We start from the raw sequence: 16278 nt of genomic DNA on the forward strand, positions 1-16278 counted from the left end.
CGTAATATAATAAAGGAATTAGAACATTAGTAGAAGAGAACAGCCAGGAGGGGTCCATTATAATGGAATAGGATTGTAGTCCACTGCAGTGTGTCTCCTCCTGTGATTATTCTTGGAATTGTCTTTTACTGCAGTCTGAGTCTGGCGCTGCCCCCCCCCCCCCGCATGTCACACGATTTCTCCCTTCCCAGTCCTTATTTGAAAGCATTTTGAGAGCTCTAGTGCTCAGCAAGATGTTGTCTGGACAAGCCGTTTTCAATTCGCTTGCTGCCATTTATAGCAAGGGATTGACGTTTGGGCAACATGTGGGACGCACAACTCAGCCTAGCTTGTGAATTATTAATTACATGTTCTCTCTACAGATCGTAATTAAAAAGTGGTCCGTTCCTTGCCCTCCAATGCAAAATTTTGTTGCGGAGTACTTTCAGGTACGTAAATTCTTTTGACGTCCTTCCTGAGTGTTTATAGTATTACCTGTAAGCCGCTACTCATTTCGGAAGTGTTAATTGCTTTTTTTATCTTCTACGCTGGGTGATTAGACGACCAGTCATTTTTAATAGTTTGAACTTGATTTATTTAATTTAAAACATTTCTGTGCAGTCTTCCCAATCAATTCAAGAATCGCCAAGGAAGAAAAGGGGAGAGGGGATAGGAGCTTTCAGGAAAGGGGAAAAAGAAATAGCAGGGGAGGGGGAAATGGGATATCCCCTGCTTGTGGGTCCCTGCTTTTCTGTCTAATTTTTAATCCTGCCCTTCCTCTGGAAAGTTCAGAACAATATACACGGTTCTCCTTTCCTTATTTTATCATCACCAAAGCCCTGCGAAGGGAGGCCAGAATCAGAGAGAGAGAAACTGTCCCAAAGTCACACAGCGAGGTTACTAGCTCAAGGAAATTTGAACTCAGGTCTCCCAATAGAGTTCTGTGCTCCAACCACTGCACCACACTGCACCACAAGGGACTCTTGTGTGAGCAGGCTTTGCTGTATTCACCCGTAGGGCTTTGAAATAATCGTTTTCAAATAACGAGATACGATGCTAGCAAATGAAATGGAGTGCATTCCTGCTATGTTCTGCCGTTTGCTTTACGCAGGTTTCAAATTCTACCGAAGATTGTAAACCAGCACTCTTCAACTTTTCTAAGGAGGTAATCTTACTTGACAGATAACAGAAGGGTTTGAACCCTGCTTGCTTTGGGAGTGAACCACTGCTGCTCAAAATGCATTTCATTCAGTGGTGGCTGAATGGCAGCATTCATTAAGCGTTTTAAGCTCTCAGAAGCAGCCAGCAAACGGGGGAGTCCTAATCTGAAAGTCCGGCACGGTCCAACTCTTGGGCGGCATCTAGGCAAGTTTTAGAAATAAATGTCATGCATCGCAAACACTGTTTCAACTGTGTTCTTTCTTTCTTTCTCTCGCTCTCTTTTTAGAGTGCATACGTGATCCCAATTATGGCTTTCTCTTTTTTGTGCCACACATCAGTTTTACCAATTTATTGTGAGCTCCAGAGGTAAAGAATCGTTTGACTGCCTATAATTTTCAAAGTGTGAAACAGCAAGAAAGTCTGATTCCTGTTTTGTTTGGTATTCATAATTTTTTAAAATGCCGAATAACTAAGAGCTGGTTTTTGTAGCCTACTGAGCATCGTCGTAAGCAGTATTTTTTGAGCAGGTCAGCTATGGACTTATTAGAGGAACCCACTCAGCTTTATGCCATTTTCACAATTCTGAAAGTCCCAGTAGCTGTCTTGCCCTAAAAAAACCTCTTCTTATGTGAGTGGCCTAATCATGTGAGCAGGATCATATGGCAGGATGGGGGCGGGGGGAGTCCACTCCCAGCGACATCATCAGAATTGAATTTCTCTTTCTAATTTGATCTCTGTGTTGACGAGCAATGTACAATTCTTGCTGTCTTGTTTGTGAACCAAAGATGAGAATTTGACCATTATCTTTTATGTCCTGTGACGACTTTCTTGATCAGTAATTGCCCATTTTTTCAGAGGAGTTAGCCGTGTTAGTCTGTAGTAGCAAAATCAAAAAGAGTCCAGTAGTACCTTTAAGACTAACCAATGCTACAATAACATTGGTTAGTCTTAAAGGTGCTACTGGACTCTTTTTGATTTTGCCCATTTTTTGTTAGAGGCATCCGGTGAATTTTGTCAGATGAAAGAGCCAGGCAGAGGACAAGGGGTTGAATCCAGACTAAATTTTCACCAGTTTCCAGTTGTAGACCCCCCGTCCTCCCGTTATTCTTCAAAGTCCCCTATCCTCCAGAAACAGCATTTTGTGGAAATCGGTGGGGCCGTGGTGGAAGGGGGAAGCAGGGAAGTTCCATTCTGCCACTAGAAAATTAGTCTAGATCCAGCCCTATATATACCCCAGTAACAGCAAGATTTTTAAAATGAAGGCAGGCAATACCCCTAGGACACTGGGGAGGCAGTATGAAAATGTCCTAAATAATAAACATACCTTCTTGAAATGTGGTGAAAGCTCTTTGTAAATGCAATCGCTGCGTTCCAAAGCAACGATTTTCAGGACAGAGAATGTCTGTTTAAAACACTTCCACTGTTTTTACAATGTACGTCCTCTTAGATACAAACCATTCCTGTCAGGTCAGATGTCTGTCTGGTCCCTTCTTTAAAACTTCTTGGGACTACTCCCAAGTGCACATTCAAGAAGCAATTCCCGAGACCTAATCTGTATCTACTTTGGTTTAGCTTGAACCCGCCTCTGAGTGGTTTGTTTTAAAAAGTTCTCCCTTTCCTTTGCAGCATACTTTATTCGATAAAAAGTTTGGTAGTAATGTCTGATGATGTTCCCCTTGAATGCAGCCAGGCAAGCTCTGAATTACAGGCCCATCTTAATGACAGCATCCCCCCCCCAAAGAACTAAGGAAATGACCAGTGTGAAGTCCAGCCCTGAGAGATGGGTCCTAATTTCTATGAATGGAAAGAGCTTATGGAGACAGGCCCTCCACTTCCCCCAACAAACCCATGAACCCCCTCTCCTCCACACACTTCGCGCTGAACCTTACTCCATCTATTAAAGGTGTGGGTGAGGATGCAATTTCACTGGCTTTTCCCTCCTTCAAGGAAGAAAAGGTACCTACAGCATTCAGTGGGCTAGATAAATATTCAAAGGTTCCAAATTCTCCGAAGATTCAGAAAATGCTGTGATGAAGTCCCTGTGTGAAAGCCTATCTGGTAACCAGCGTATCACGCATTCATGGTTTGGGGGATTGACTTTCATTGGACCAGACTGGTGTAATGTCAACTGGAGCAACTTTCTTTTCTGTATTGTCATGTACCTTCTATGCCTTCTGAAGTCTTCCATAAAGCCACGTATGTGTTCTGTTTTCACAGTCCGTCCAAAAGCAGGATGCAGAAGGTTGCCAACACAGGAATTGGTCTGAGTTTTCTAGTTTATCTTTTGTCTGCGTTATTTGGATATCTCACTTTTTATGGTGAGTGGATTTTCAAGGCATCTATTCCTTTTTTAAAACTTGTCTGGCTCTGCCTTCCTCCTTAATGTTTCTGGTCCAGCCTGTTGAATGCAGCCTGCCTGGGGTTCCTAATTTTGCTGATCTCCCTGGGGCAGCAAAGGCAGCTGGTGGTCAAGCACTCGCAGACCGCAAGGATGTCTACGGGCTGCAGTCAGCTTGACGGATCACAGGTTGGCCAGACACGGTTCAAGACACAACATCATCAGTGTATCATGGGTTTACCTTTGCTTTTATTTATTTACAGAATGTTCCTCACCTTTTTTAATCAAAAAAACTTCAAAATAAAGTATAAAATAAAAGTATTTTTTTGAACTGTCATATAAGAAAGTTATTAACAGTCCTCCCCCAAAGTGGGGTAAAAAACAGCCAGTGAGCTCCAAAGTTGGTTCCTTTGTGCCCCATTTTTTTGCTGGGTGGGGGTAATGAACTTTTCTTTGACGTTTTCTTCGCAGTTGAAGGCCTTGCTCCTTTTGGAGACCAATCTGACATGGCACCAGGGCTTTTTTTCAGGGGGAACGCGGGGGAACGGAGTTCCGGAACCTCTTGAAAATGGTCACATGGCTGGTGGCCCCGCCCCCTGATCTTCAGGCAGAGGGGAGTTCAGATTGCCGTCCGCACCGCTTGGCGCTCGGCGGCACGGAGGGCAGTCTCAACTCCCCTCTGTCTGGAGATCAGGGGGCGGGGCCACCAGCCATGTGACCATTTTCTCTGAGGGCAACCCACTGAGTTCCACCACCTCTTTTCCCAGAAAAAAAGCCCTGCATGGCACCCAGAGCAGGACTTCCCCTCCTGAGCCATAATGCAGCGTGCTTTCTCTAAAGCCTTACGTTTTCCAAATTGTGGCCTTGCTCAGTCAGTTGGTGCTTTAGAAAAAAAGATTTTTAAACTAAATCCCAGATGCACGTGTACGAGAGAGTGGTAGCCCATGGAACTGCTTGTGGCCTCCCAGGTTAAGTACGTGCAGCGAAATGTTCAGAGATGGGCTGAAAAGTTAAGGACTGGCAGGAGTCATAATTACAAAGGCAGACTTTGTTTTTTTCCGGCAGCAATAAGTTCTCTTTTGCCACACTTGTCAGTATGAATTTCTTCACCAGGCCAATTGGAAAGTGTGATATGTAATTTCTAAAAAGCAAAGTGCCAACTGTTTAAGTCTGCCCTGAAGCCTGGTTTTAGCCCTGCAGGTATAACTGTTCCACCACAGATCCAAGTGTCCTCAGAAGCACTCCATCATTGCTTTATGTATTTCAGAGATGAGCCTGTGTGATCCAAAAGAGGCTGCCCTACCTCAAATCATGTCCTTCTTTCCTGTCGTTCTTACAAATCGGCATTTATTATTATTACAACCATTGCTATGATTATCATGTGGGAAACTTTGCGAAAGATATTGGGAAATTAGTTTCACAGAGGAAGCCACGATTGCACGAATCAGCCAAGCCAAGCCAAAAGAAAAAACACCACTGAACAGAGCAGAAAATGGTCTCTCCTAGTGTTTCAGGAGGAACTGTGGCTCAGCGGCAAAGGCTGTACTTCCTGTGCAGAAGGTCCCAGGTTCAGTCTTATCACAGGTCCATCTCCACTCATTGTCATACTTGCTAGGTTTTAACAGAAACATTTGCTCCTCTGTGAGATCTCGAATGTAAACCAAGTGTGTAGAACTTCAAAAAGAGCCAATATTGATGCCGCTTTTCAATTTAAAAAAACAGGCAGCCCAAATCATAATTAAATCAGCATCAGTTTGGCCCTGATCTTGGAGAACCTGAATGGTAGATAGGAATTTGCGACTTAGACAATTTGAGAGGGGCTGTGGCTCAGTGGTTAGAGCTCATGCTTTGCATCCAAAAAGTCCCAGATTTAGTCTCTTGCATCTCCAGTGAAAGGGTGTCAAGTAATAGCTGATGCAAAAGACTGTTCTTTGTTGGAGACCCTGGAGAGTCAGTACCAGTCAGAGCAGAGCAGAGTGAATTAAACGGGCCCCTGGTCTGGCTTGGCATAAGGCGGCATAAGGTACTTTGTCCACACAGGTTGACCTTCAAGTGTGAACATGTGTCAGTGTGAGCTGGGGTGCTGGTGGTAGGGAATTTCTGAAATAAAGGTCAGACAAATCCACCATAATCTCATTTCAGGCAAACATTTCATCTTATCTTACTATATGTGAGCTTACACTATCTATGTATTCTCCCTAAAAGTGGATTCATACAACCACAGTTCCCAAATGACAGTCATAAGTCATGTCAAATTGATGAAGATTCTCTGACTTAACATCAGATCAGGAGAGGAGGGCGTGAAGGGATGAGCCAGTGCTAGGCTCTCGTGGCCCTTTCTTACGTGCCCAGGGTCATGCCAACTGCCACTTTGGGGTCAGGAAGGAATTCCTGGAGGCTTTTTGCCTTCCTCTGGGCATAGAGCAGGGGTCACTGTGGGAGGGGAAGGGAATAGCTGTGAATTTCCTGTGTAGTGCAGGGGGCTGGACTAGATGACCCTTGGTGTAGCTCTATCTTTCTATGTTTATAATTCATCTGGCTATTGGGCGCTGCATCCCCTGGAGATGTAGGTTTTCCCAGCGTGTCTAAATCACAGCCATTCATGGTATTAAAACTCCCTATAGCACGTTTCTTACTGTGGTTGTATGAAGCACTGTAGGCTTGTGTTCCCTTTGGTCAGATTTCAGCACTCCTTATACCTTGGTGGCTTTCTTCTTTTTAAAGGTCCATCAAAATACTGCAGAAAGGTGGTGAGTGACCCACTTAAGGTTGTCACTTAAGGTCAGTTTATGTGCTGTAGATTAGAAGCTAGTTGTTGGTCATGCGAGGGGTCGTTTTTCTCCCGTGTCTCAGTGTTTGCGAAATGATGCTGCGTTGCTTTCTTTGCAGGAGAATGATTTCGAGCCCTGCACTGCTTCCCCCTCCCCTGATATTATAGTTCCTGCATGTATGTCTAAGAGAAGTTTTCTCTCGATGCTTCCTTTAAGAACCGTGGATTAATTTTGCTCCCTGGGACCATGTCTGATCATCATGATGCCTTGAATGTGTGGCTGTGTCCTAAAATAAACTTTTGTTTTTAAGCCATCTGAGTTGCAGTAGGGAACACACATTCCTGAAGATACTTTTATCTGTCCGCCATACATCTTTTTATTTGGGACGATCCAGCATCAGCCATGGTAGTCTTTAGCAGGTTGATCTTCTGCGGGATGTACTTTAATTCCTGGCTCTTGGGAACTGACCGCACCCCTGCCTATAGATTTCCTGTTTGAGACCAGCTTCCAGTCCACTGGTTGCCCTTTCTCACATGTGTCAGGTGTCAGTCGTTTTTGTGATATACATGTGACACTTGGTTGGTTTTCACTAAAAGCCAAGCAACAAGAGACGAATGACAGGAGGAGGAGCACGTGAAGGGAGTCGCAATGTTAGCTGGGAAGCTGAGTTTTAAAAGAGACCGGAAGGCTTTGTCAATTTCCCCTCTCTACAGAGCCAGGGAGATCTCTGATCAGAGGGTTTGCTAATTTCTTCTTTGCCTCCTGAAAGCTCTGTCAGTTTCACCTCCTCTTCTAAGAGTAAAAGAGGAAATAAACCCTCTGAGGAGCTATCTCCCTGGCTCAGTAGAGAGGGGAAATTGACTAAGCCTTCCGATCTCTTTCAAAACTCAGCTTCCCGGCTAACGTTGCGACTCCCTTCACGTGCTCCTCCGCATGTGATTCGTCTCTTGTAGCTCGGCTCTCAGTTATGCAATGACAGCATAGTAAGCATATATGTCAAAATGAGAGGGGAATCAGTTGGGGAGGGTATTTTGAGAAAGGGAAAGATACGGATATGGATCCTCCAGCACTGAGGCTCTACCTGCCCGCCACGAGCTTAGGTTGAATCCACACATATTTTTTTCTACCTTTGCTTTCAAAGAGGCAGCATGGTTGATGAAACAACAAGCCCATCATATGAGAAGGTGCAGATTTTCAAAGGTCATACCTGTATTTTGCCCCTTTTTCCTTTCGTCGGCCCCTTGAGGCCATCATTTTGCTCACCGCTCCACCAGAAGGCATTTCTTTTTTTCTTTTTTTTTAAATGCTGTTGCTCTAGAGTACAGTAACAATAAACAGCCCTTTTTGTTGTGGTGTATCCCCTTCAAATCAATCAGTTTATATTGCTTCTGGCAAGATATCCAATAGGTGATGGAGACTGGAGACGCTAGTGGGGGAGAATTTAAGTGCCGTGGTCACATCTTCCTCTGAAGAGATTGTAAGAAAAGTGCCCCTGGGTTTCTTAAGACTCCCTGATGGCCACAAAGCATGGACAGTGGTTAAAAAAAAAATCTTGAGATTCCGAGGTGTGAGTTTTCATGATCGGGAGGAGAGAAAGAAAAATTTACCCATCTGGCTTTACACAGGACAAATGTCTCATTTAAACAGGGCTAGTTTAGGTGGGTAGCCACGTTGGTCTGAAATTGAGCAGCAGGATTTGAGCCCAATGGCACTGTAGAGACTAACAAGATTTTCCGAGTGTTCGCTTTCAAGAGTCAAGGTGTCAGACTGTCTGAAGAAGGGAGCTATGACTCTCAAAAGCTTACACTCTGAAAATCTTGTGGGTCTTTAAGGTACCACTGGACTCAACTCCTGCTGTTAAACTGGGCTGTGGCCCACACAAAGTAGCCTTGCATGCTTAATTGCCGCGCCAGATATCTGTAACCTGAGTGGATGTTGCTGTGGTTGCTACCCAGTGCAAACATGATGCTGGACTTGTGCAAAGTCATGTGGGTAAACATTTCTGTCCTACCAGTGTCATGCTTATGTCAAATCTGAGGGTCCCTGAATGTGCCAATTTTTTTGCCTGCAATTGCCCATTACAGGAAAGCTGTCTTTCAAGGAAGCCTGTCCAAACTTACTGAATTTTCTCACGAAGGAATCTCTGATAAAAATTGCAAAGGCTAGGATATCCTGAAAGTTGCCTGCTCCAGACTCGCTGCAGGTGTAGGGTGGCTCTTGCAATCTCGTTAATTTTTTTAAATGGTTTTTTTCCCCCCAGACCGTGTGGATTCAGAATTGCTGCAAGGGTACAGCAAGTACCTGCCCCACGACACTGTCATAATGACTGTAAAAATAGGCATCCTTTTGGCTGTGCTGTTGACGGTGCCCCTAATCCATTTCCCTGTAAGTACTGCCCGAGGCTTGGTTGCTGGCTCAGGAAAATAACTCTGCTAATTCTTTGCAGGCCCCACCGCCTCCCCTTAGAGGTCCCATCCATTCATCAGGCAGCTGAAAAGAGGCCTGCACATGTTCTGCTAAGAGCAGATGAGGAAATAGAACTAAAACCACTAAACGAATTTGTGCTTTTTGTCTAAATCGAGTTTTAGATTTGAGCTGACTTGCAGCATCGCTAGCTCTTTGCAACACACGGGACTCCCAAAATTAATTTGGTTTGATTTTTTCCCTCCCTTCATATTTGGTTTTCAAGCAAGCACGATGCATTTAAAGAGTAAATAGGAGTCAGCAAAAAAGTGGGTTTGCTAATGGTTTCCCGTAAGCTCGAAAACAGGTTTGATTTGACATTGAGTTTGCTTTTAAGTTTTTAAACAGGGATCATGCAAGCCACCAAACAGCTGCTGGTCTCCGCTGGTTCTCCTCTTGGAATTCCTGACTGTATTAGGGCCAGGGCCGCCTAGGAGGGTGGGGTTGGGTACAAAATTCTCCAAGTCTTGAGGATTCTGGGGGTCTTGAAGACGGCAGTTCCCTTGCCTCATTTTGTCCTCATCCAGCACGGATAACTCTGGTCTCGGGGCTTCTTCAGCTGCACCTGGAAGCCTCTCTGGAAATCTGGATCACACTTTTGGGGAACCTGTAGCTGGGCAAAGGGGGAATATTCTGCCAACTGGGGTATAAATTGTTTTTAGCTTTGTTTTCAATGTGAGGTTTTAACGTTTGTTGTTTTATTATATTGTTTCAATATTGTCATCTGCCTCGAGTCCTAGAATGTCCGGGGGAAAGGCAAGCACGTAGGCATTTTAAATCAACAATTGTTCATTTTAAGCCTTTGGTTGGCATGAAAGAGTAGCTTGCACTCCTCTGTAGGAAGCAAGAGAGCTCAAATGAAGCTTTCAGGTTAAGTGAAAGGTTAAAGTGAGCAGTTATGCATTCTTAGAAAAGCTTTCTCTGTTTCTGTTCTATTATTTTTGTGTACAGTGTGTATTCTTTAGGAGTTTTTTGGGGAAGGGGGCAGGGGTCATTTCGTAGAAAAAGAGCTGGAGGAACTCATTAGCATAACCTATTAGCATATGCCACGCCTCTTGCCATCACCAGAAGGGTATCATTAGTATGACTGATTTGCATATGCCACACCTCCTGACATCACCTATTCTGGATGCTTTGGACCCAATCCTGGCCATTCAGGGCCGAAATTGGGCCCAAAATGTTTAAAAAGGGCTGAAAATGGCTGAAAAGGGGCCCAAAATGGTCAGAATCGGGCCACTGATGAGCGGGAGAGTGATTCACCACCCGTCAGAGGCCCGATCCAGGCTGTTTCAGCCCCAATCCAGGCCAAGACGAGCCCAAAATGGCCAAGAGTCAGGTGGGTGGGGCCACCTGACATGTGACCTCTTTGAGGAACTGCCGGAACTACATTCCTGTGCGTTCTCCCTCGAAATGAGCCCTTGAAGGGGGCGACTGGAATCTTTTCCCAAGGGCCTGTGATAGCTCACCACATCCATGATTAGGGAAAATCTAGGTATTATACCCCCCCACACACACACACACATTTTAAAATGAAAAGTAACCGCAGGAGGTAATTGTGAATTTGATTGTAGGGTAGTATTCAGTGAATTCCTGAGCGGATTTACTCCTGTCAAAGCCCGTTGAAATCAATGAGCTTAGATTGGAGTAACTCATTTTAGGATTACACTGTTAGTTTAAAAGTATATAAAGCCAAAAAAGCATATAGTTTGAAAGTATGCTATCATCCTCAAAAATCAAGGAATATTCTCACACAAAGTTGATAGGAGTAATGAATTCCTCTGAAAAAGACTGAATCCCAAAGCATATATCTAGTAAGTTACAGTGCCATCGGAGAAACAACAACATTTGATTTATATACTGCCCTTCAGGACAACTTAACACCCACTCAGAGTGGTTTACAAAGTATGTTATTATCCTCACAACAATCACCCTGTGAGGTAGGTGGGGCTGAGAGAGCTCTGAGAGAGCTGTGACTGACCCAAGGTCACCTAGATGGCTTCAAGCGGAGGAGTGGGGAATCAAACCCGGCTCTCCACATTAGAGTCCTGCTGCTCTTAACCACTACACCAAACTGGCTCCCCACCAATAAGTAGACACAGCTTCTCGCAGCTGCTTTTCATTAAGAGAGGGAATTGTTCCCATCCTGTTCAGGACTGCCAGGGGAAGCACCTTCCTTCCTGTACCAGCCTCTCCTTTGCTCACTCAGCTCAGCCTCACCTCCTCCTGCAAGCTGTTGTTTGCTCCAGCAAGGCTGCCATTCTACAGGAGACATCTTCGGGGGATTCTCCACGTCACCTGCCCAGTAGCTGCCCCCCCGCCCCTGAGAGGCAGGGTTTGGCCACACTACACCAGATCATCTGGAAAACCCTTTAAGATGAATGTACACATTGCCCAGAAGCATGCCCCAGCTGGCTACCAAGTGTACTCTCAATAGGGGGCTGCAACCATTTATGGCTCTCTGGCCATTTAGGTACAAGCTTAAAACGTGTTTCGTGATACAACCCTGAATTCTGTCCCTCCCCTCCCCACCCCCCCATAGATCAGTCTGTTCAACTATCCATAGTGTTTTTGGCTAATGGTAGAATGTAGAGGGAACGTTTGACTAACTGTAGAATGAATGGGGCATTGTGGTTCTGTTTGGTTCACAAATCACAAACACGACCGTTCATCTTGTTTGCATTACTGGTCTGACGGGCTTTTATCTCTCTCCTTTGGATATCACAGGCAAGGAAGGCAGTAATGATGGTCTTTTTTTCCCATCTTCCTTTCTCCGTGACCCGCCACATTTTTGTCACTTTGGCTCTCAATGCAACCGTCGTCTTGCTTGCAGTGTATGTGCCAGACATCAAGCATCTGTTCGGAGTTGTCGGTAAGACTGTGAAGTTGGCCTCCTCCTCCATGCCATTTTTAAAAATACAACATTTGCATGTCCTTTTTTGTCATCTGCTTATGCAAATCTTGTTGTGAGTAAAGAACTTTTGTCCAATCTTTCCAAGGTTCAACCACATCGACGTGCTTGCTCTTTGTCTATCCTGGGCTGTTTTATCTTAAACTCAGCATGGAGGATTTCATATCGCGGCAGAAACTTGGGGTAAGGCCGTGGTCTGCATGCTTTCGTGGCATTTTGAGGTGTGGAGGTATTCTTAGAGGAGCAGAAAAGAGAACTGCACAGTCCACTCTGACCTTTACCGTCTGAAGAATCTATGAGACTTGGATTTTCCTGTTCCAAGAATGCACATGATTTTAAAGATGCCCATTTCTGATAATCGTGGGCACTTGCATTTGTCTTCCACCCTAGAAAATGGCAGAAGATTGCTTAAGGCAACTGAGCCGTACCACTGCTTTCTCTGACCCAGTGCTGCATCTGATACCCAGATAGGTAGCGGTTTTCAAGATCTCAGGACTCACACAGACAAGATGCTGCAGGTTCCATGAACGCAGGTGTGTAGAAGCCTAATACAGATCAAGACTGCAAGGGGAGGGCATGATGGAGCCCCCCCCCATGCCATCTTCCCAATCTAAAGCTGGCAACTGCTGTGTGCCCTGTTGGAGAAAAACACAGGTACCCACATCAGCTCATGGAACACCCAGCATCTCATACGTTTGAGCCCTCAGGTAGAAGGTTTTTTTGTGGTTCTGCTGCTTGAGACCTTTTTAAGCGAAGACACCAGGGACTTGATTCTGAGACCCTCAAAGCTGGTGCTCTTGCCAAATGAGCAGTCCTGCCCTTCCCTCATTGCAGAAATACAGAAAACCTAAAGGTAACATTAACCTCTCTGGTATATCTGTCACCTGAGATCTAAATTTCAACCTCACTGCATCCTTTCTTACGCACAAGGTAAGTTGTAATTCATCCCTTTCTACCATGTTCTGACAAATAAACTAGACATAGGCATCTGCCACAGTTTCTGCCTTGGTAATATCACACAAGGAGCTTTGGTTCAGTGGAAGAACATCTGCTTGGCATACAGAAGTTCCCAGGTTCAATCCTTGGCATCTCCAGTTAAAAGAACTAGGCGGTGGGCGATGTTAAAGACCCCTGCTTGAGAGCCGCTTCCAGTCTGAGTAGACAACACTGACCTTGATGGACCGATGGTCTGATTCAGTGTAAGGGAGCTTTGTGCATGCTCACAGAGCAAATTCCTCATTGGAATAGTTCCCAAAGTCACAAACTTGGCTGGTTTTAGCAAGCCAGTGCCCTTTTCTCATTTATGTCTGCATGTTCTCAAAAACAATGCCTGTATTTTTTAAATGATTATTTTATTAGTGCAAAACAGAAAAAAATAAAAAAGCAAACAAAGGAAAAAAGGAAAACAGTGCTGGCTACAAAAACACTATCAGCAAATCTACACATAGGCATTTAACACTATCAGCAAATCTACACATAGGTATTTATTTTTAATTTAATTTTATTCAATTTATATTCCACTCTCCCCGCAGGTGGGCTCAGAGCGGATCACGGTAGTAAATACAATAAAAACAAGGTAGCATAAATTAAAACATTTCAATCAGTTCAGTAAAATCTATATAAGACACTTGCGCCCATATTGCACATCCATCAACATTAAAACAGATCCGTGGGGCAGGGTGGCCACTCTAACAGATGAAAAAAGACCGGGGGGGGGGGGGCTAGAAAAAATTTCCAAATATCTAAAAATAAGTCCATATGCAATTGCCTTCTATATGCAAGCTGTTCAAATATTGATAAGTTTTTAAGGTCTTCAATCCAGTAAATTACAGGAATTAGAAAATACACATGTATTTTGATACTGGTGCGAAAGTGTATGTAATGTTTTTGGCCATTTTCAAACACCTGTAACCTCCGGAAAATCGTGCAAAACTCACGGCATGACGGTGTCTTCATAGTGCGATTTCCCATCATGATCCCATTTAGTGGCGCAATTTCTGACGTCATTGCGCCATTAAATGGGATCATGACGGGAAATATGCACTATGAAGACGCTGTCGTGCTCTAAGTTTCGCGCGATTTTCCGGAGGGTTTACAGGCATGTGAAAATGCCCTTCGTTTAAACTACCGTAAGCCTTTATACCACTCTTCCTCATGTTGGGAAGGAACTAGATAGTCCAAGAGGCACTGGGCTGTCAGCTTCTCTGACTCACTCTCCAGTAACTTGTAACAAAATTACATCTGTGGCAGGAAACTGGAAGGCAAACTTCAGTGGAAGGGATCTGTTTAGATTGGGCCCGAAGCATTCTGTCCATTGCTGGTTTTAATTAGCAGAAGTGTACATTCGCTTCTTAGTGTTTATTTATTGGGTCTGATTTCTCCTTTACAGGCTTGCGCACTACTCGTTTTTGGCCTCTTGGTTGGTCTTCTCAGTTTAGTGCTAATAATTTACGATTGGGTTAAACAGTGAAAGAATTCCTTCCTCTGGGAAGCACAAACTACACTTCCAGGACAGCCGCTGAAATGAATGTTTCCCGTGATGTGTCAAGATAAATTATTCAATCAAATGTTGGAAGAAGCCTTCGCGGAACTATGAACACTATACCAGCGAGTCGGTTCTTTTCATCTACTGTAGCACAATCCTTGCCCTTCAGCAGAGTTGGGGAGGAACTAGATAGTCCAAGAGGCACAGAGCTGTTGGCTTCTCTGTCTCATTCTCCAGTAACTTGTAATGAAATTAAATCTGTGGCATGGGAGTGATCATACTCAGAGCTTTCATGCTCTACAAGCAGCAGCAGTCAGTTAAGTAGGAGGTAGGAAGAGACTCAGAGCTACTGATTTTGACGGTAGCCACGTGTCTTTCATATTATTTAGTTCCCGCTGAATGTGCCTTAATGGAACTGAAAAGGGATTTCTCATACGAAGAAGAGGAACTTGCTTTTACCAAACAATGATAGTTTTGTGAACTGTTTCCCAGGTCACGTTTCTAGTGCCAAAATGCTGCACAGGTTACAGCTGAAATCCAGCAGAGCAGGCCAGTCTTCTGCGACCATCCAGTTGAAAGCCCAAATCTTTTTACACCTGCTACTGCCTGTTTCAAAGCAACAGCTTGCGAAGTATCTCCAGCTTCTTTCCCCCACAGAGTGGTTAAATCTGCAAATTGAAACCAGGCCCGTTGTCCAAGATTGATTCAAGACTGCCATCCGAGGCGATTTACAGTTTAATGGAGAAGTTTAAAAATGACAAGATCACTCCGTCTGCTGGTGTGCCTTTGCTTTGTAACTGAACTGTAAAATATGCATAGCTTCATCATTCAGTGCCCTTGAAGATAAGGTCATTGAGACGAAGTAAAATAAAATTCTGTTCCTTTCAAGTGTCTGCTGTGAAACCTCCATCTTGGGAATCTTCGGATGCAGGCCTGACTCAAACCACATGCAATAGCTGACATGGCACACTGTCTCCTTGCAGTTGCATGACCTCAGGATGCATGTGTTGGTCTGAGAGCGTGTGTTGCAGAGAAGGATGTCTTTGTACCCCTTCCAGGCATTTTTTCCCCTCAAACATAAGAGGGGAATCTAGGCTTAGAAGCCTTTTCTCCGATGTGCAAGATCAGGTTCGCGTGGGAATGTTTTTCACACAAGCATTATTCCCACGTACATTCTGGGCTACATGGCTGCATACAAAGGGCTTATTCTAGAAAATTAACCAAGTTTCATCTGCCGTGGGACAAGGAAGTCTTCTTTACCCTCTTTTTATTTTGAGTTCTTAAAGCACTTAATGTCACGCTTGTTGGGAATATGGCACTGGTGTTTATGTGCTTCTGCCAAAGAGGTTTCCAAATTACTTTTGCTTTGAAAACTCCTGGGCAGGCACAGTATTATTCATGGATAGGAAAAGTGCTAATTTCCCCCCAAAGCTGTCCCAAAGAATGATTTGTATTTCAGCTGAGACAGCCTTTCATTTCTCTTGCAGATTTTATCCTCGAAGTAAATTTCTGTAGAAAATATGAGCTTAATGTGAAATTATGAATTTAAGCCTTATACTGGAATGTCAAGAATTTAGAGCAGGGAGTTCCTCATCATTTCCAGATGGATAGATGGATTTTGAGATTGGCCGAGAGCTTACGAAAGCCTCGCTGCTTTCCGAGTGCCTGCTCTTCCTGCCAAGAACACAAAACCCCCTTGCTGTCCCCACCTTTGGTCCCCTCCCCTGGCCAGTTAATCTTGGCTTCCCTCTCGGAACCCGCACAGTGTTCCAAGTTCTATTGGGACACCTTTCCCCCAACATTTGTGGTGGCTGTGATCCAGATGCGGATTAAAATATGTGCTAGGGATCTGCCAAAGGAGTGGCTGCCTAATTCTGTTCAGTCAGTGAATTCCACTCTCGTGCTGCTTCTTGGGCCTCCCTCTGTCCCCCGTCTACTGCCTCTGCTGTCGTAAGGTAAGGCCTGTCATGACCCAACTTCATCTTTGTTCTAGCTATCTTTCTAGCATATTTTTATCCTGCCCTTCCTTTAAGATGTTTGGGATGGTGTCCATGGTTCTCTCGATCCCGTTTTATCCTCACAACTGTGGCATGAGGTAGGTTATGCTGAGAGACAGTGACAGCCTCCAGGTGAGCTTCATGGCTGAGGGGGTTTTGAACCTGTCTCCCTGTCT

At 44.5% G+C, this 16278-nt stretch overlaps 1 protein-coding gene across 1 annotated transcript in view; it reads left to right on the top strand.

Annotated features, from left to right (window-relative positions):
- The window catches only part of SLC38A6 (solute carrier family 38 member 6), a 79282-nt gene extending 64289 nt beyond the window's left edge, over nucleotides 1–14993 (top strand). The window contains exons 9-16 of the mRNA XM_054972499.1: nucleotides 363–428; nucleotides 1091–1144; nucleotides 1427–1506; nucleotides 3358–3458; nucleotides 8510–8634; nucleotides 11437–11581; nucleotides 11709–11803; nucleotides 14010–14993. Of these exons, the coding sequence (XP_054828474.1) occupies nucleotides 363–428; nucleotides 1091–1144; nucleotides 1427–1506; nucleotides 3358–3458; nucleotides 8510–8634; nucleotides 11437–11581; nucleotides 11709–11803; nucleotides 14010–14090 (747 nt within the window). The 3' untranslated portion in view covers nucleotides 14091–14993. The remainder of the gene's footprint in view (nucleotides 1–362; nucleotides 429–1090; nucleotides 1145–1426; nucleotides 1507–3357; nucleotides 3459–8509; nucleotides 8635–11436; nucleotides 11582–11708; nucleotides 11804–14009) is intronic.
- Nucleotides 14994–16278: the final 1285 nt, after the last annotated feature.

The sequence above is a fragment of the Eublepharis macularius genome, chromosome 2 (genome assembly GCF_028583425.1).
Source record: "Eublepharis macularius isolate TG4126 chromosome 2, MPM_Emac_v1.0, whole genome shotgun sequence".
Taxonomy (NCBI): Eukaryota; Metazoa; Chordata; class Lepidosauria; order Squamata; family Eublepharidae; genus Eublepharis; species Eublepharis macularius.